Raw genomic sequence first — 21,756 nt, forward strand, 5'->3', positions numbered from 1 at the left:
CTTTAATAAAAAAAATATATATGTAAAAAAAAGAAATAAAAAAATATATTAAAAAGTAAATGTCTTTTATAAAAAAAAAGGGGGGTTGCCATCCAGGGCCCTGGGGACCTCTGGGCCTTTTAATAAAAAATAAATATATTAAAAATATATATATATATTTTTTTATCATTTTTTTTTATAAAAATTTAATAAAAAAAGGGGGGTTGCCATCTGGGCCCCTTACAGGTATACTGCCTTACCCCCATGGTGCCGGCCCTGCTGTGGTGCACCACAATACACAGTAATGCATTCTAGTTTGTTGCTGATTGCTGTAGCCCAAATGTGCCATGCATTGTGGTAATGCATCCTAAACGCATGTTATTGTAGTGCATACATGTGAAGCTGGCCTTAGCCTGCTTTAACACTGCTGCGAATCTTTAGCAGTTTAATGTGGTTAGGAAGATCTAGATTTGCATGTCACTTGAATAGAATGGATATCTCTGTGTTTGGTTCACATATTAGCGTTGTGAATTTGATGCGGGGGACGGACTCCAGTGATTTTTTTGGTGTGGGTGCGATGCAAACTTCTGTGCTGCCATGTAAATTTATTTGCACTGCAGATCACAACTTAAATTCTTACCTCATCCTGGACAAAAACCTGCATCAAATTTGCACCACATATCAGCGCAGCAGTGTGAGCCCAGGCTAAAAGTAGTAATGAAAACATACCTAGCATTAAAAGTAACATAAAAAAAATCAACTAAAGGTAAACTATAGATTCAGAACCTAAAACTTATAGAGTGAAAATAACATATATTCTTTTTTAATCACTTTAAGCCCAGGTTCACACTGGGTACGATTTCCTTCGATTTGAGATGCGATTTCACATGTGAAATCGCATCTCAAATCGGCGGCATTTGCCGGCAATGACACTGTCCTAATCGGTGCGACGCCGCATCTGCGGCGCTGCACCGATTTCAAAAAGTAGTTCCTGTACTACTTTTTGCGATTTCGGGCCGCGATTTACATAGACATCTGTGCAGAAACCTGCACAGATGTCTCTTAAATCGTGGCCGAAATCGGGACTGCCAGCGGGAGTGAAATCGTGCGAGTTCAGCTGAACTCGCACGGCTTCACTCCCGCAGCCCAGTGTGAACCAGGGCTAATGCTTGCAAAATGCTAAAATGACAGGACCTCTTTTCTGTTAGGCAAGACTCCTTGCAATTTCACATGAACCTACAATGATTGGTCTCGTTATCACACCTGCAATTACTGACACACCTGCATTATGTGTGGGAATATTGCCATTGGCTAGTCAGTCTGACCAATGTTATTTAAGGTCTTCCTGAACAAGCCCAGCCTTCAGAAAGTTGTTATTACTTGTGATGAAATGTGTGCTCTAGATTTAGTGTCTTATGAAGAGGAGCAATTCTATTTGCCAGTTTTATTATTTGCTACTTTGTAGCTGCCAGTAGTTTAAATGCTATAAATGGGGCAGATTTGATGCAATGACTTTTAATCTCAGACACATAAGTTGTCAGGCATAGGCTTTGTATTGTCACAATATATGGATGTGATGAGCATTATATAGGAGGAACTTCTGATAATTGGCACAAAAGCTAGTTAACTGAAAAAATCACACAGTTGTAAACCTTTTATATATCTTCTGTGTACATAGTGATGAGTCCAGGAGAAAAGGATGTGTAATATAGATGTTGATATGGAGCACATTTGTAGATGGCCAGCTATCCGAGTAAGGCTCCATTCACACCTGAGCCTATTGATTTACTGGCGTCTTTCGGGTGTTTTTTTTTTTGCAACTTTTTAGAAAGTGTTTTAGATTTGTATTACAAGCGTTTTACAGCTTCAGGTGTTTTTGTTTAGCCAATAGATAATGCTAATTGAGCCTTTTACTGCTCAAGTCAGGCATTTCTATTGAAGTCTATGGGGACAAAACCGCTTGTAATCTGCCAATAATAAGCTTCTGTATTCGTTTGAGCTTTTAGATGTTTTTCTTTAGGTGCCTGAACACTCAGATGTTATCAGGGGCCATTGAAATTAATGACATTTTGGCTTGTTGAGCATTTTAGAACTGCAAGCAAAAAATCGCTCAGGTGTGAAAGGGGCATTAGAAGTGGCTTTGTAGGTATAGAAAAACTTTCTCTTGCTTTTTGTATTTTCACAAAGCTACTTTAGAGCAATAAGTGGAGGAATTGTATTCAAACTAAAATTGTTTTAATTGTTCTGTATTCCTTTTTCTTTCCGTGAAAGGATTAAGGCTCCCAATGTTTTACTGGGTGAATCCATGTTATAGGGACATTTTGTTAAGTAAAGTGTGATGCACATCTTGCAAAACGTAAACAATTGCTTTTATTATTTGCTACTTTGACCTGCAAATGGCTTTAAATCCTGTGATGAGGCAGATTATCACACACAGATTGTTTTTACCCCAGACACAAACACAAGATGTAAGGGACAGGTTTTGTATTTTCACAAAGTTCATTTAGAGCAGCTGAGGGAGGAACTTGATTCAATCTGAAATCTTAAAGTGAATCTATTGCTGCTCTTTTTTTAGAATTACTTTCTGTGCGAACAGATCAATGTTTTACAGGACAATAACGTGCTCCTATCTGTGTTTAAATCTAATAAACTTCTTATAATGAAATGAATACAATAAGAGAAAAAATCTGTTGGACCAAGAACCCATTCACACTTCTGTGTCTGTGCATTAATGCAGTCCATGCATCTCCTATTATCTTTAATAAAGTTCACCTCCGAATTCACCTTGAGTAATTTTAACTGATTTAGGTAAACTGATCAAATCTAAATTTTCCTAATTTACTCAGTCATATCAAAAAACATATCCTTAAAATTAAAGTAAGGGTGAACATGTGCTAAAGAAACATTTTTGCCCATAGAAACCTGCTATGTTCCAGTTTTCACTATTGTAATATGGGTTTGAATCATGTAAGCTGCTTTTGTTTTTAACCACTTGCTTACTGGGCACGTGGCTCCCAAACAAAAAAAGAGCGACAATTTTGAAAAAAAATATATTTTTTACTTGTTGCTATAATAGCCCAATTAAAAAAAAAATATCTCAGTCTAGGCCAATATGTATTCTTCTACATATTTTTGGTAAAAAAAAAAAAATCGCAATAAGCGACTGGTTTGTGCAAAAGTTATAGCGCCTACAAAATAGGGGACAGAATTATTTTTTTTTCACTAGTAATGGCGGCGATTTGCGATTTTTATTGGGACTGCGACATTATGGCGGACACTTTTGACACCATTCACATTTATACTGAGATCAGTGCTATAAATATGCACTAATTACTGTATAAATGTGACTGGCATTGAAGGGGTTAACACTAGGGGGTGATGGAGGGGTTAAATGTGTACCCTGCATAGTGTTTCTAACTGTGGGGGAAGGGGACTGACTGGGGGAGGTGACCGATCTGTGTCCCTATGTACAAGGTACACAGATCGGTCTCCTCTCTCCCTGATAGGACGTGGATCTGTGTGTTTACACACACAGATCTACGTCCTTGTCTCTGTGTGTTTACACACACAGATCTACGTCCTTGTCTCTGTAACCGCCGATCGCGAGTGCCTGGCGCGCATCGGCATCTCAGTGATGCAGCGGGCACGCACGCCGCCCCCCAGTGGCCCGGAGGAGCAGAGGCCATATAAAGACAGCCTCCCGGAGATTTAGAACCACACTGCGGTTGTATATAGTCGTACGGCCGTCAGGAAATGGCTAAGGAAAACCAAACAGTTTCCTTCCACACTCCAAAGACATGCTGCTAGGTTAATTGGCCCTACTATATGAATGTGAGTTAGGGATCTTAGATTGTAAGCTCCTTGAGGGTAGAGACAGATGTGAATGTAAAATGTATATGTAAAGTGCTGCGTAAATTGATGGCGCTATACAAGTATTGTACCTAAAAAATAATAATAATGCTTTGTGTGTTGCTGTGTGCTGGGATTCCATTCACTATGGACATTCATTGTGGAAACACATGTTAAATGCATGTTCATAAAGTGCAGATGCGTGAATCTGGCTTAAAAGATTCTACAAAGCTGTAATGAAAGCATATTTGGCATAGAAGTGAAAAGCACAAAATAATCAGTAAACTGTAAAAAGAACTAAAACAGTGAAAATATTTTATTTGAAATCACTTTAAAATAAGGCATAATCTAGTATGCCCCGCATGCTAGCTCATTATGAAATACTTACCTGTGATCGAGGTGTCAGCATAGGATCTCGGCCACCACCGAGGGAGCTTACATTTCCCCTTGGTGTGTCTTCCAGGTTTGTGGCTCCGGTGCTGTGAGTGGCTAGAGCTGCTATTATGTCATTCCTGTGCATGTGAACAGTAGTCTTCTTTTGGGCAACCTCCGCCAGTCCTTTAGAGTGCATGCGCCACTGATTTCAGTGGCCACATGAAAGATGAATATCTCCTAAACCGTACAGGTTTAGGAGATGGTCATTTTACCTACAGGTAAGTGTTATTATAGGATTACCTGTAGGTAAAAAAGTTGTATATAACCACTTTAGTGATGAAATAATGTTAAAAAAAAAACAATCTCTATGCTGCGAGGTAAGATTCCCAACATATTGCATAAACCTACGACTGCTCTTGTTAACTTCACCTGCAATCACTGACACACCCGCATAATGTCTAATCACAGTGTACAACAGGAAGAGCCATGTTTTGGCTTTTCCTCACTCGCATATGATGGACGAGTGTAGAGGAGAGACGATCGGCTGCTCTCCTGAGGGGGGGGGGGTCTGTGCCCATGAGGATGGCCACCAGGTATGCCACCCATGGCCTGTAGAAAGCAAAGCCAAGCTGCTCCAGATGAGAGCAATACCATGCTTCAACCTCACAGTGCAGGTCCAGTCCACAATCTGGATAGGAGCCCCTGGAGCAGGAAAAGGTTTGAAGCAAAAGTGAAGACTTTATTGAAGACAAAAATCATTAAACAACTTTGTAGATGACATAACATCAATGCAGACCTGGCAGAGATTAACACGTTTCACGAATTAGAATTTGCTTAGTCATAATCTAACAAATACTGGTAAGTTCAGCCCTTAAGTAGCATATACTCGGCTGAAATCAAACAGTGATTGATTATGCCAATTAACCCTTGTATCTGAGGTTTCTGCAACAAAACAGTCAAAAATCACAAATAACTACAATCTATACAAAAATCCAGTACACAGATAATAAAATAAAGGCAAGATTCTGTAAACTGAGTCCTCCTTTTGTATAGAATTTTTTTTTAGAAAATGTTCTCTCCCTGTTGCGGCTAGCTGTCCCAACAGATAATAGAAAAAAAGCACTTTATAGAACACCACTAATTAAACATTAAAAAAAATGCCTTAATACTAGTTTCCTATATAGTGGTAATCGTTGTTGTAAAAAAAAAAAAAAAACACTATATGTACAGTGCCTTGCAAAAGTATTCACCCCCTTGGCATTTTTTGTTTTGTTGCCTCACAACCTGGAATTAACATGGATTGTTTGAGGATTTGCACCATTTAATTTACAGAACATGCCCACATCTTTGAAGATGTTATTTTGTTGTTTGCTTCACAATAAAAAAAACACAACAGAAAAAGTCAATGTGCATAACCATTCACCCCTAAAATCAATACTTTGTAGAGCTATCACGGCTCCAAGTCGCTTTGGATAAGTCTATGAGCTTGCCACTGGGATTGTTGCCCATTCCTTCTTGCAAAACTGCCCCAGCTCCTTCAAGTTGGATGGTTTGTGCTTATGAACAGCAAGATTTAAGTCTGACCACAGATTTTCTATTGGATTGAGGTCTGGGTTTTGATTAGGCCATTCCAATACATTTACATATTTCCCCTTAAACCACTCAAGTGTTACTTTTTAGCAGTGTGTTTGGGGTCATTGTCCTGCTGGAAGGTGAACCTCCGTCCTAGCCTCAAATCACACACAAATTGGTACAGGTTTAGCTCAAGAATATCCCTGTATTTAGCACCATCAATCTTTCCCTCAACTCTGACCAGTTTCCCAGTCCCGACTGCTGAAAAACATCCCCACAGCACAATGCTGCCACCACCATGTTTCACTGTGGGGATGGTGTTATTTGGGTGATGTGTTGGGTTTGTTAAAGAAAAGAACACTGCCCAGAGGGAGAACTGATTCAGAATAAAAAGTCAGGCTTCATAATATGACATTCCACTCATGGTTTAACCCCCTCGGTATCCTACTCCTGTAATTTCATGATCCAAAAGACCTTTTTTGCAGAGAAGGCAAAACACATCACCTCTTTGGGGAGTAAACCTTTTGATCACCTGTACTTGTACAAGTGACTGATTTTTCCTCCCATGTTTGAAGTTAAAATGACAGGCTACATTAGTGGGCTTATATAATCTAATGTCTGCTAAATGCTCACAAAACCTGTCTGAGTCTGCGAGTGGTTCTGTATGGAAAATGCTGCAGAGGTAATGACATACACCACATAAAATGCAAAATTGTTATCCATACTTTTACCCTAATTTTCCTTTCCTGGCTCTGCCTCAGGACAGCACAACTTTGGGTCAACCCCGCCCCTTGACCCCGTAAAGAACACCTCTGTCTAGAGAGATAAAAGGCAGGCAGTACCTGGTGCAGGTGTTCTTATGAATAGAATATAAACACAAAAGTCATTGCTACTACCCATACATCCCATGGAAAGCAGAGCTCCCGGGTGCTTGATCCACAGTCGCTGGCTGCGTAGAATAATGAAGAAAAGATGATCCACACTCGTTGCTCTTAAACAATTGACGTATTTATTTACAAGCCACAGTAGACAAACGCAATAGAAAAGGTTGATGCGTTTCAGCCTATAAGGCCTTAGTCATAACCACATTACAGACATAACACTTGTGAAATAGTAGCTTTAAGGATCACTGACTCCACCCATTAATTGTCTAAATTGACCGCAGGCAATCAGCTGCAATGCATATTGGGTGATCCATGTGTATGCCACTATTGTTCACACACCTTGTAGAGATATGTACACACACTCGTGCATGCATCCATACACATATACATGATTAAAACCCACCATGAAATACAAGAAACCTACAAAAGATAAAAATGAGAATCCAGGTATGTGAAAAAAGTGAGAAGAGCACCGCGGAAGCCGATTGGTCTGCTGCTCTGTCACTCAGAGCTGCACCTGCCTCCTCCTGACATCCAGGCTGTGCGGGAAATACAATGTGCAGCCTGGAGATGTAAATTTCTGCTGGAGCAAGCATGGTAAAAATCCAGTGCTTCCCATTTTATAGTTGTACACTTAAGCCTGTTTACTATCAATGGTGAACATGTGTGCAGTGATGACACATATGTACATGGGGGGGGGTAAAGCGATGCAACATGTGTATGTAGAAAACCCCAGAGGGAGCTGCTTTTTGTTTGTTCAGTCTGTTAGTCTGCCTTTCAACCTTGTTCCAGCCCCTCTGGCACACCTAGCAATGTGATTAATGGAAAAACTCAGCAGGAACACAGTTCTTATTGTAGTTTACTGGAAGAAAAGTAAAATTCAGGTTAACATTAGTCAGCCAGGACTTGGTTGAAACATTTTAAAGGGGTGTTCCAGCCTTTTTTTAAGTTTATTAAAAGTCAGCAGCTACAAAAAGTGTAGCTGCGGGCTTTTAATAAACAGACACTGACCTGCTCCACGGTTCCAGCGACGCGCCGGCCAGGGCTCCGCTCCTCGCCCCCCCCCGCCGGCCGGCGTCTTCATTCCTAGTATGGGCACCCGGCAGTGACAGCTTTCGGCTTCACGGCCGGGTACCCACTGCGCATGCGCGAGCGGCACTGCGCCGTCCGATTGGACAGGCGCTCGCCTACAGGGAGGGGCTGCAATTAAGCTATTCGCCTTACCAGACCATCCGCGGAAGGAGGAAGTGGGACAGGAAGTCCCACTCCTCCTGAAGCCCCCACTCCCAAGGGGCAAGGAGTGGATTAAGCGGAAGTTCAATTTTTAGGTGGAACTGCGCTTTAAAGAAAACAGTCAGGAGCAAAACGGTAAAAATATGTACAGATTAAATGGACTCCCCAATAACTTTTGATGTGTGTGTGTGTGTGTGATGCTGTGGCTAAAGGGGGACCCCAGGCTGGCCTACGATACCTCCTAGTACACACCCAGTGAAATGATATCAAAACCTGTGGTGTGTCCCCTTTACGAGCAACCACGGTAAATGTCCTGGAGACAAAGCAAGTGGTTTGTACCCCCAAGATAACTAGGCAGTGTATGGACAATAGGTTGGAACTGTCTATTCACCCACTCACCGAAGTGTTCATTCAGGGAACCAATTCCCGATACAATGGGTCTGCCCTGGACCGGGACAGTGTCCCTTATGAACATCAAACAAAATTTGTAAATTATCAACAAGAAAAATCTTATTGTTCACTAAAAGCAGTGCTAGTTGTCACTATTCAAAATCGTGACCCCTCTTTCCTATAAAAGTCCATAAGAGAAAAAGATTCCGGAGGGACAGGAGTGTGTCAGTCCAGTGAGAAAGATATTAATGGGATGTGGTGTGCTCTCCACTGTAGATAACCTGCACCGTGTACACTCCACTGCAGATTGCTTCTCCTGTGTATCACACTGCTAAGCTGCATCGACCGTTCCTCCTTCACCTCTCCAAACTATGACCGATCCATGGGGCACTCTCCTAATAGTCTCCAGTGAGAAGGGCACAAAAGGCTGGAGATAGTGTAGTCCCGTTTTTTTTTTTTTTTTTTTTTTTTTTCAGCACATGACATCGATCATTCCATTTACATTAGGCAGTGGCATCCATTTAAAATAATGTGTCGTTCCTGGCTCACTAGGGGATAGTATTTTGAATGTGTCACTCCCGATCACCGTGGAACAACACTACACTTCCGCACTCTGGAGCGTGGCTGGAACGCAACATGTGGCTTCCAGTTGCCGTGAGGTCACGCCCTCAGTGCCATTTATGAATCTTGGGGAGGTGGTAGAAAGTAGTCAGTATGGAAAAATCTGGGACCAACTTTTCTGCTTCTTTGGGAGTAAAGGCCCCTAAGATGGCTTCCTTTTTGTACTAACAGGGTAAGAGTACAGTTGTTTTTGGTGGGATCACTTTTTAAAATAGAATAAGTATTAATATCATTTAATTGTCTTGAAGCTTCCTCTCTATACATTTCCCTGCCCATAACCACCCCTGCTCCACCTTTTGCCCACATTATGAACCACGATGGATGGATCATCCAAAGAGATTCTTAAAGCGGATCTCTCTTTAATTCTAAGATTGTCTTTGTTTATCCACGTCCCGGAAGAAATCTGTGAAACAAGTGCAAACAGATCACAGTTCAATTTGTCCATATTGGGACTTATAGACTGTATAGGGTAAAAAGAGGATGACACATGAAGGAAAACACGATGAATGCCACCTGCATTGGTTTCAACATTAAAAACCAGGGCACTCTCAACCCTAATATCTTCCATATCTGTAATTACACATTGCACTACAAGTGCACTTGGAAGTGCTGTAGATCTGAGGGGGACATGCAAGGAAAATCAGCATTTTAGCTTGCAAATGATTGGATAATAAAAATCAGCAGAGCTTCCCTCATTTCAGATTTACCCCTCAGATTTACAGCGACTTCACTTTGTGTGCAATGTGGATTTGCCTTTCGTAAATAACCCCCCCCCCCCATTGTTCCTTAAAGGAAACTGCAAGTGTTAATCATTATCAACAGCATTGTTATCTGATATATCAACATTTATTTCATCTGAATCAAAATAGTGTTTCTGAACAGTTAAATTACGCACAAATCTATTAATGTCCATAACGGTATCAAAGGGGTTAAAGTGCAAATGCTTTCAGAGAGAAGATGGAACACTGCATTCCAAAAACTAAGATGATGGAAACATATGTATCAGTCTGTCCACATCCTCCTCAAAGCTACAGGACTTTAAAGGTACCAGGTCATAAACTTTTTAGATCAAAAGTTCACAATTGTTTTTTATTTTATTATTTCATTAAAAAATCCAAGATAAAATGTATATTTTATGCTGTTAAAAATCCACATTCAAAATACAAGATTTCCCCCCACATGTCCCGAAAGAGCAATACATTTACAAGTTATTTTTGTATCCATATTTTCACAACAGGTGTGTATCGGAATATCAGACTTGTGTTTCTCAGGTTAAGCCCTGGTTCACACTGGGTACGATTTGGAACGATTTGAGATGCGATTTGACATGTCAAATCGCATCTCAAATCGGCGGCAATTGTCGGCAATGGCACTGTCCTAATCAGTGCAACTCTGCATCTGCGATTTCAAAAAGTAGTTCCTGTACTACTTTTTGTGATTTCGGGCCGCGATTTACATTAAATTGCGGCCGAAATCGCGGCCGCGAAATCGCGGTAAAATCGCGCATTTTACCGCGATTTTGAATTCGCAGCAGTGTGAACCTAGGCTAATGCCTGCTTCTTCAGTAAAAGCTGGGGCTATAACTGTAATACAGATCACAGTATATAATAAACCTTCTTGGAAATATCATATGCTTTTTAAAGAGAGGGCTTATCAAAACCCACATCCAGGACAGCAATAAACACAATATTACAAGATTATAAGAACAGGGTGGTGTTCCCAATAGTAGCCACATTCAACTTTCCACTACGTTAGCCACGGAGGGAGGTGCTCCATATTCTAGCTGATCAAATGGCAGGACTGATCAAAACTGGTCAAACACTAAGGCCCCTTTCACATTGAGGAGTTTTTGAGGCGTTTTTGCGCTAATTTTCCCACTATAAAAACGCTAAAAAAACGCCTCCCATGTATCTCAGTGTAACCTTTCACACTGAGGAGTTTTGCTGGCTGGGCGTTGAAAAAAGTCTGACAAACAGCATTTTTGAAGCTTCTTTTGGGCGCAGAAAATAGCACTGTAAAAACGCCTATCCCCATAGAAATGAATGGATACCGCTTTAAAACCGCAGTAATAGCGCTGTAATACCGCTCATAACCTGTGTGGAGGTCACATGATCGCACTAGAGTGAAGTATGCTGGGATACCAGGAAATCCGATTGAGAAGAGGAGAGGAGAATCAGAAAGTGTCATCATGCAGGAAAGCAGCAGTAGACAAATGCAGCCAACATCTGCAGAAGTGAGAGAAGAAAGAGGCTCTGAACCAGAGGAATTTATAGAATCCATGAGAAATCACCCTGAACTATGGGACAAGCAGCATGAATGGTATTCCAACCGTTTAAAAAAAAGGGCAGCTTGGAATGCTGTGGCCCTAGTCCACATTCATAATTGGGCTAACTTGGGCAAAAAAGATAAACAGGCAAAAAGTAAGTACACACCCTCATGTAATCCCTAGTGTAATCATAATCCCACTTTTTCTAGTCCTAATCCCACTTTTTCTAGTCCTAATCCCACTTTTTCTAGTCCTAATCCCACTTTTTCTCTTCCTAATCCCACTTTTTCTCTTCCTAATCCCACTTTTTCTAGTCCTAATCCCACTTTTTCTCTTCCTAATCCCACTTTTTCTCTTCCTAATCCCACTTTTTCTCTTCCTAATCCCACTTTTTCTCGTCCTAATCCCACTTTTTCTAGTCCTAATCCCACTTTTTCTCTTCCTAATCCCATTTTTACTCTTCCTAATCCCACTTTTTCTCTTCCTAATCCCACTTTTCTAGTCCTAATCCCACTTTTTCTAGTCCTAATCCCACTTTTTCTCTTCCTAATCCCACTTTTTCTAGTCCTAATCCCACTTTTTCTAGTCCTAATCCCACTTTTTCTCTTCCTAATCCCACTTTTTCTAGTCCTAATCCCACTTTTTCTCTTCCTAATCTCACTTTTTCTAGTCCTAATCCCACTTTTTCTTGTCCTAATCCCACTTTTTCTCTTCCTAATCCCACTTTTTCTCTTCCTAATCCCACTTTTTCTAGTCCTAATCCCACTTTTTCTCTTCCTAATCCCACTTTTTCTCTTCCTAATCCCACTTTTTCTAGTCCTAATCCCACTTTTTCTCTTCCTAATCCCACTTTTTCTCTTCCTAATCCCACTTTTTCTCTTCCTAATCCCACTTTTTCTCTTCCTAATCCCACTTTTTCTCTTCTTAATCCCACTTTTTCTCTTCCTAATCCCACTTTTTCTAGTCCTAATCCCACTTTTTCTCTTCCTAATCCCACTTTTTCTAGTCCTATTTACTACTCGTAGAAGTGGATCTCTGACGATTCTAAGTGAGATTATGACTACTTCAAGTGGGATTATGACTATGGGGGTGGGATTATGACTATTTCAAGTGGGATTATGACTATGGGGGTGGGATTATGACTATGGGGGTGGGATTATGACTATGGGGGTGGGATTATGACTATGGGGGTGGGATTATGACTATTTCAAGTGGGATTATGACTATGGGGGTGGGATTATGACTATTTCAAGTGGGATTATGACTATGGGGGTGGGATTATGACTATTTCAAGTGGGATTATGACTATTTCAAGTGGGATTATGACTATGGGGGTGGGATTATGACTATGGGGGTGGGATTATGACTATTTCAAGTGGGATTATGACTATGGGGGTGGGATTATGACTATTTCAAGTGGGATTATGACTATGGGGGTGGGATTATGACTATTTCAAGTGGGATTATGACTATTTCAAGTGGGATTATGACTATGGGGGTGGGATTATGACTATTTCAAGTGGGATTATGACTATGGGGGTGGGATTATGACTATTTCAAGTGGGATTATGACTACTATAATAGTCAGAATCCTCTATATAATACTCCTAATTATATGAAGAATAGTCATATTTACTAATAGTATTCTTAAACGAAGTTCTAGAAGTCCTAATCCCACTTATAATAGTCCAAGTCACATCCCTATTAGTCCCATACTTCTAAACCTAGTGTTTAATGTTTATACATATATAATGGACTAATTATTTAAAATAATATACCAAAATGTTCGAGAGTGAATTTATAAAGACGCCAGTATTGCATTGATAAATTTAATAACACACTAGAATATCACATATATCTTAAGCTTTTAATGAAAGTATTAATGTCAACTATAGTGAAGCTGGTCAATTTAAACTTTAAATCATATCTTCCTGCCAACTCACTGCCCCGGCAGGACTCATAAAGTAGTCCGCAAATTCATCCCTAATTGAGAAACCCACTCTTGGACCACGAACATGAATAAAATCTGCAGGTTCCATATTGTTTGCCAATGTATCCTCAAAATTTACTCCATCTCTCTCTCGTACTAAATTATGTAGCACACATGCAGCCTTTACTACCTTTGCTGCATTCTCTATTTTGAGATTCATTGGTTTTAGAAAGATTTGCCATTTGTTCGATAGTATACCAAAAGCACATTCTACCAGTCTACGTGCCCGACACAGTCTATAATTAAATATCCTTTTTCGTGTATCAAGATTTCTCAATGAAAAGGGCTTCGTTAGATGTTCGTGAATAGCAAATGCATCATCGGCTACAAAAACAAATGGCATATCTGGTCCTTCTGTTCCGGGCAGGGGTTGGTTGTCAGGCAAATCTAGTTCATTAGATGCCAGTTTTTTCCAAATTTACTATGCTGGAAAACACCAGAGTCTGCACTGCTTCCGAAAGCTCCAATATCAACATAAAGAAATTTATAGTCTGCATCGACCACAGCCAATAGAACTATGGAAAAATACTTTTTATAATTAAAAAATTGACTTCCACTATGGCATGGTTTTATTAACCTAATATGTTTTCCGTCAATAGCTCCTAAACAGTTTGGAAAGTTCGTTTTCATCCAAAAACGCTGGGCAATATCTTCCCATTTTTCTTTGTTTGGAATTGGCATGAATCGACATTTCAGGGTCCATATTGCATCACATGTTTGCTTCACAATTTCACTTATAGTTGAGATTCCAATTCGAAATTCATATTGCAGTGATGAATAACTATTCCCTGTGGCAAGATATCTGTAAAAATAAAATTATATAATTTATTTACAGTGAAAACCATCAAATCGCGATGGAAAACATTATGCGATAATTATAGACGTGAACATCTCCGTCAACAAAATGTGCGTAGTGGATCGGGAGCAAAAGTTTCCCGGACATACTGCCATTATGCTGAGCTACAATTCTTGAAGCCAGTCATGCAGCAGAGACGGTAAGTATACTTAAACCTTTCTCAAAAATGTTATTATTAACTAAAGTAATTAAATTACCATGTAGCATAGTATAACCTTCTTTATTTTCCATTTGGGCAGAACTTAAAGCAATTTCAGCTCCGACAACACTGAGGACGAGGAGCAAGACCATGAACCCGGTACTAGTGAGACCAATGAACCGCAGGATTTGGAGAATGAAGATCTACAGGACACTGTACAGCCACCCAAAAAGAGGGGAACGTACAGAAAAAAAACTAATAAAGAACAAAATGTAGAATTCATAGAAGTAGTAAAACATCTCATTTCCGCCCAAAAGAGCGAAAGCAGTGAAATGCTCACCTTTTTTAAAAGCCTCATGCCACAGGTGGACAAAGTGGATCCTTCCCTACTCTGTGATCTACGAGTGGACATAATTAGACTTGTGCAAAATTATCAACATAAAACCGCGGACCTGTCCACAGCTGCTCGCCCCCCGACCCTTGGAAGTCAACCACCATACCATGGAGGATATGGGCACCAGAATCCAGAAACTTCGTATAGTATTCCAATATCATACCAGCCACACTTTACTCCAACCTTTATGCAAAACACCCCACAATATAATTTAAGGCCACAAACCGGACACTATGAATTCCCCCAACAATATTCTCAGATGCACCATCCTCCTCCTCCTCCTCCTCCTCCTCCTCCTCCTCCTCCTCCTCCTCCTCCTCGTCCATCTAGTTCGCAAGAGGAATCCCTCCTGCAGCAACTCTATTACCAAGAGCCGTAAATTGGGTTGATAATTGTCGTAAAGTGATATATTTTTTATGTTTTTTTGTCTACATTCTAGACATTTGACACTTTTCGTAAAAATGAGGTGTAATGTAATGATTACCTTGAATATTTTCTTTGAAAAAATACAGATATATTGATGTGTTTTAGATATGTTTCTTTTTGACCAAAAAAGAGAATAACTATGTACCAAAAATCTGGGTACATTTGTAAGTTGTTACAAATAGCCAACAAGGTATTTAATTTGGGTGAATTTAAACCCGAAAATGTCTTGATATAGATGCATTTCTTTTCTAAATGTTGACATTTTGTATTTTGAAGAATAAAAATATTGACAAATGTTCAATTACCGTAAATCTTTGTGTTCCAAAAAACTGATTTTGTTATAGTATTCTGCAATGTTACTAAAAAAATTAAAAGCAAATATCCAATTACCGTAACGTTATAAGTAAGCGTTCGCATGGTGAGATTGCATCCCTGCAATTAGTATCCTGTCTTGACAAGAATGGTGTCAGAAGATCAAGAAGAAAGTCAAATCTTCAAAAAAAAAAGTGTGGTTAAAATTGGAGAGTGTGAGAAGTGCGATTAGGGTAAGCTTCGAAGTTTGGGACTATAGGAAGGGGATTTACGAGTATTCAAAGTGTGTTTTGTTAAAAAAAATGAGATTAGGAGTATTAGAAACGGAATTATGTTTTCTATCGATCATAATCAATAACCCTAACCCTAATCCCGCTAATTAAATAGACAAATCAATAACCCTAACCCTAATACCGCTAATTAAATAGACAAATCAATAACCCTAACCCTAATCCCGCTAATTAATGATCCTAATCAATAACCCTAACCCTAATCCCGCTAATTAAATAGACAAATCAATAACCCTAATCCCGCTAATTAAATAGACAAATCAATAACCCTAACCCCGCTAATTAATGATCCTAATCAATAACCCTAACCCTAATCCCGCTAATTAACGTTTAAGGTTTAGGCATAAGGATTTGAAACAAGTGGCAGTAGGATTATGTTTCATGAGTTTTGTTTTGGAGTAGGAGGGGTGGGATTAGGGTTTTTTAAGGCAAGAACTGGGATGATGGACTACAGGGTCTGGCTTTGACAAGTAGGATATTTTTACTTACGTTGAGATGCTCATCCGAGTATTATTTCAGAATTTATCAGGGTGCTCTCTCAGTTCACGATAAAGTAGTACAAATTGTCCTCTCTCAGAATGCATTTGGTGGATGGGATGAACCCAAAAGCGACGTTGCGGTCTCTGTTGGAGAATACGTTGCCAAACATGTAACACAAACAACAAAAGCAGCTCATAATACTCCATCTTCTCCTTGTACTCTTTCCTTTACGAAAATACAGGAAGTAGACAGGATATGATGTCAGGGGGTGGTGTTTCTTTTATAAAGCTGATGCTTGAAAAACTTGTTCAAAACGCTGTAATAATGCATGGACGTTAGCGCTATTTTTACCGCAAACGCGGTAAAATCGCGTTAATAACGCACATCGTTTTTACCGCGTTTTTGTAACTCCTCAATGTGAAAGGGGCCTAAAGTACAAAAATATACTCTAGAGATTGTTATATACATAATGTCTCCCTATTGACTAATAGAGACTGAGAACAGAAAGTCCACATATATAAATGAAATATAATAACATGAGTATCAATTTTTTTTTATTTGGACACAGGCACAATTTTCATACTTTTGGCTATGTATGCCACCAGAATAAAATTTAAATAAAACAATTCAATTGAATTTGAAGTGCAGACTTTCAGCTTTAATTCAAAAGGTTGAAAATAAGTATCAAATACAAATTTTAGGAACTGCAACCATTTTTATACATGCCCCCCCCCCTCCCCATTTTCAGGGGTTCAAGTGTAACGGGACAAATTTATATCATAAAATGTAAATATTTTTTTTAAGAATCCTTTACTGCCAATGACTGCCTGAAATATGGAACTCAACCAATGACCCAGTGCTACTGGAAGCCATGCATGCCCATGCCATCACACTGCCCCCACCATGTTTTACAGATGCTGTTGTGTGCTTTGGATCATGTGCTGTTCCAAGCCTTCACCACACTTATTTTCTTTCCTCATATTATTCTGGTACAGATTAATCTTAGTTTCATCCGTCCAAACAATGCTTTTGCAGAACTGGTCTTTGTTTTTTGGCAAAGTTTTTATTCTGGCTTTTCTAATCTTCGGGCCTTTGAATGGTTTGCAGAACAAAGTTGAGGATGGCAGATCCTCACAGTAACCTTCTATAGAGACACAAGGGGTTAAAGAAAAATATTATACTTTTATTGAAAACAATGTAGCAATGAGTAACATTAAGATAACAATACCACACTACACCAGTGCAAAAGATTAAAAAGACAATGTTGTTAAAGTGTATACAAAGAGCTACTAGCAGCACACCTCAACCGTGCATGTCTTCCATTCACACCACCAGGACATGGGGGGAAAAGATATTGAACTTGAATGGAGGTGATTATGAATGGTTTGCACCTTGTGGTGTGAACCTTCTGTATTTGCTCTCGTAAAGTCTTCTCTTGAATGTAGCTTTGACAATGATACGCCCACCTCCTGGAGAGCTCACCAGTGTGTCGTTCTTCTTACCTCAGAATGTACCAAATTGACCACTCCTAATGTTGCTGCTATCTCTCTGATGGATTTTTTTCATTTTTGAAGCCTTACAATGGTCTGTTTCACTTGTATGGACAGCTCCTTTGAATGCATGATGTTGGTTCACAGCAATAGATTGCAAATGCAAATACCACACTTAAAATAAACTCCAGACCTTTTACCTACTTAATTGATGAAAAAGATAACAAAAGTAGCCCACAACTAGCTATAAAACAGCTTTTGATTCAATTGTCCAATTACTTTCAGTCCCTTGAAAAAGGGGGATGGCTATTCTTTCATTCTATATATGGACCGACGTGTGTGAGTGTGTGTGTATATGTACAAAAAAGGGGTGGAGGAAAATGGGATTATCACGGTGCCAGCAAAGAGAAACCAAAGTTGAGAAATACAGTTGAATATAAAATATTTTTTTATTGAATACAAAATATAGAAAAAGATAAGGTCTTTTTAAGCACATAAGCAATACAATGTGAACATGGGAGCAAAACGTCATAATACAGACAAATGGTCAGGTCTTCCCGACTAGTTTCGCCAAACCATTGGCTTCATCAAGGGATTATGATGTGACCAGCTCAATAGGTAGTTCTAAAGAAACAAAACAGAAAATTGTTTTCAGTTTTTCAAAAAATATGTACAAATCCATTAAATACATATAGTATGGCTAGGATATATGGCAGAGCAATAGAGGCCCAAATTTCAAATAAGGCCCAAATAAACCCCCCCCCCCCAGATAAACCCACATGATGCATATTGCATCAGAAGTCCCAAGGGAATAGGAGATGGTCAACTACCTACCCAATGTACCCACACGGACCAATCGAGAAACACGGACCCCTCAAGAAGTAGAGTCGGATCCCTAATGAACAAAGAATTAAGCAGTACAAATTATATATAAACATAAAAATATCAAAACAACATAATGAATCAGACAGATATTTATATCAATTCCATTATAATGCACAGCATTTTGATCAATGTTACATAACAAATATCAACGGATTAAACATATCAAAAAATTGTGGTAGCCTCCTGGGAGGCAGATCAGTGACTAGCCTGAATAGCGGTAACCCCTGGTGTTAAAGAGCAGGGTATTCTAGTGCCAAGAAATAGTAAATGGCCAATAAAATGGGGAAAGGGACAAGTTGGAAACAGTCAAGGGGAGTGGGAGTGGATGGCCGTATCCCCGGTTGCCGTAAAATAAATATTTTCAAATTTCCTACAAAAAAAAGTTTTAAAGCTAATTTTTCATTTAACCCTGGACATTTCACGGCATCCAGAGTATGTATCTATCTGGTTTCTAATTGTAGAAGATTCCTATCAATACCTCCACCTCGAGGAAAACCATGTTTTTTCCGACGAGTTCCTCGGTCGTTTGTACGAGGCCTAAGGCAGCAAAGCTGATGGAATTAGTCAAAATCATGCAGACAACCCACGTCTGTTCAGAGCAGTGGTCATTAAACATTTGTATAAGGGGTTAACATTGTCCCTAATACGTTTGAAGAAAGGCCTTTTGGTTTTGCCCACATAGAAGCAGCCACACTGGCAGCTAGCTAGGTAGACAATTACCACAGTTTTACATGTAATCCGATATTTTAATTTTATGAGTCCGGATAGGATAGTTTCCTGACTGTTACAAATAAATAAAAGGGCAAATGTCGCAATGTCCACAGGAAAAAGTTCCAGTGGTCATGGGCATATAGTCACTTTTACGAACATGATGACTACATTCAAGCGGGCACCCTCCTTAAGGGATCGTTTGGTAATTAATCTCTGGATAGGGTTTGATATATTTATTGATGGTATTATCGGCCATAAGTAAAGGCCAACATTTTTTGAAAATTCCTCGCAATTTTACCTGTTGCTTGGAGAATTATGTAATAATCTGGACTGAATTGGTGACTTTCTGCTTTTTATTGGCGTGAATAAGATCTTTTCTATCCAATTTAGCAACTTTGTTGAAGGATCGTTTGAGAGGGAACGACTGTATCCCTGTGAGTGCAGCCTATGATATAAATCATCGGCTGCACTATGGAAGTCCGCTTCCCGTGTACAATTCCTTTTTAAGTCTCAAAAATGTACTATATGGAATGCTTTCCAAAAGGGGTTCAGGGTGTGCACTAGTCGCATGTAAAATAGTGTTCCTCGCTGACGGCTTGCGAAAGAGGGAAGAGTGTAGACAACCTGTGGGGTCCACATGGATCTGTAAATCCAGGAAATTGACTCTAGATTGACTGACTGAATTCCATAGTAAATTTGAGGTTATAGGTGTTATTAGCCAATAGATCCATCAATTGCAGAAGCTCGCTTTGGGTACCAGACCAGAAAATCAAAATATCGTCTATATTCCTATGCCAGGAAATTACATATGAGAGTAGTTGTGCAAGCTGATCATCAGAGAAGATTTCTCTCTCCCACCCCCCCAGATACAGATTGGCATAGCTAGGGGCACATTTAGTCCCCATAGCTACGCCCTGTATATGGAGGAAGTGGGAGGAGCCAAACATGAATACGTTCCTAGTAAGAATGAATTCCAACAGTTGAAGAACAAACTCACTATAGGAATCAAAAGCAGGACCACGTTCTTTCAATTGATTGGAAATAACTTCAATGCCTTTGACATGTGGTATTGAGTTGTAGAGACTTTCCACATCAAGGGCTACTAACCAAGCACCAGGGAGAATCATTTTTTCATCAATGGTTCAGAGTAGGGCCTAGGGTTAGGGTTTCCCATTGAAGAATATGGCTAGGACTCAGGAATTGGAACAGGTACCTCCCCCAGAGACCAAAGGTCACAGGGCATGGCTGACCCACCCGCCACCAAAGTGTACTGCCTACCCAAACTAAGTCGGGGTAAGCGTCTTGCCCTCTAGAGTTACCTATTGAGCTGGTCAGGTCATAATCCCTTGATGAAGCCAATGGTTTGTCTGTATTATGACGTTTTGCTCCCATGTTCACATTGTATTGCTTATGTGCTTAAAAATACCTTATCTTTTTTTATATTTTGTATTCAATAAAAAAAACATTTTTTTTTTGGTGCTGAAATTTGCCCTAGATTCCCTTTTTTCTTTTAATTTTTTTTTTATTTATATCAAGGGAACTGGTCCACAAGGATTACAAACAAAGAAGAAATAACAATAAGAATGAATAATCAGCAATATTGCTCATGCACCTACATGGATATCATAAACTTAAAGCGGGGGTTCACCCTATTAATAAAAAAAAATAGTTTTTTTTCCTCTCGCATAAAATGAGGCATAGTAGGGCTGCTCCTTCTCCACGGGTAAAAAACAACGCATCCTTGAGCTAACCCACAGGTCCTCCATATGCTCCAGGACCCAAGAAACGAATTATAAAATTTTGACTCGATGGTACAGGACCCCGGTGCTGTTGCACACTCTCTTTCCGGAGGCGTCGGACCTGTGTTGGCGCTGTCGGAAGGAGAGAGGTACCCTCCTACATGTTTTCTGGTCCTGTACCCGTCTACGGGGATTCTGGAGCGAAGTACGTCGCATAACACAGAAATTCAGTGACCGGGAAATCCCAGACAACCCAGCTTTCTTCCTGCTTCACGCGACGGACACCCCTCTGCGGGTTTACAAGAAATCGGTGGTGCGCCACCTACTAGATGCGGCTAAGGCCTGCATCCCGCTGACTTGGAAATCCCAGAACCCACCCACACTAGCCCTCTGGCTCAACAAAGTCGATAGTATCAACCGTTTGGAGGATCTTATCCTCACCAGCCAAAATAGACAGGAAGCATACAAAAACACATGGCAACTGTGGAATGTGTTTAAATACTCCTCTGAAGGACGGAGCCTTAGGGAAGAGCAAGCAGGAGACGCCGATTAGTACGTTCCCCAGACTACCTGACCGCACCCCCCCCCCCCCCCCTGGAATCCCCCAACCCCCTGACACTTCTCTTATCTCTCTCTTTGCTCTTCTTCTTCTCTTTCGGTACACCAGTACCTGATCTTTCTAATTTCTTATTATTTAAATACTTTGGAAAATGAAGGAGGGATTGGTCCGGCACGGGTCAAGCTACCTAAGGGCCCCCCTAGGCCGAGGGACATACGTGATGCTCGTGCGGACCCCTGAGGGGGTCCATGCGAGGGACATCACACGTAGATTGGCAGGCAGATTTTTAGGTCTCCCAATAGCACACACGCTGCCA

At 40.1% G+C, this 21,756-nt stretch overlaps 1 protein-coding gene across 1 annotated transcript; it reads right to left on the bottom strand.

Annotated features, from left to right (window-relative positions):
* Window positions 1–13,431: 13,431 nt before the first annotated feature.
* Window positions 13,432–16,302, bottom strand: LOC120919287 (protein ANTAGONIST OF LIKE HETEROCHROMATIN PROTEIN 1-like). The gene is made up of 3 exons (XM_040331367.1): window positions 16,066–16,302; window positions 15,365–15,466; window positions 13,432–13,961 (listed from the first exon to the last, which is right to left on the bottom strand). The coding sequence occupies exons 1-3, from the start codon at window positions 16,077–16,079 to the stop codon at window positions 13,547–13,549; spliced, it is 531 nt and encodes a 176-aa protein (XP_040187301.1). The 5' UTR covers window positions 16,080–16,302; the 3' UTR covers window positions 13,432–13,546.
* Window positions 16,303–21,756: the final 5,454 nt, after the last annotated feature.

This window comes from Rana temporaria, chromosome 12 (genome assembly GCF_905171775.1).
Source record: "Rana temporaria chromosome 12, aRanTem1.1, whole genome shotgun sequence".
Classification (NCBI taxonomy): Eukaryota; Metazoa; Chordata; class Amphibia; order Anura; family Ranidae; genus Rana; species Rana temporaria.

What these genes read in the sequence shown, in the direction of transcription:
- LOC120919287 (XM_040331367.1), bottom strand. An exon ending in CGCTTACTTATAACGTTACG is followed by an intron (nt 13,962 to 15,364) that starts GTAATTGGATAT and finishes TTATTTTTACAG; the next exon opens with ATATCTTGCCACAGGGAATA.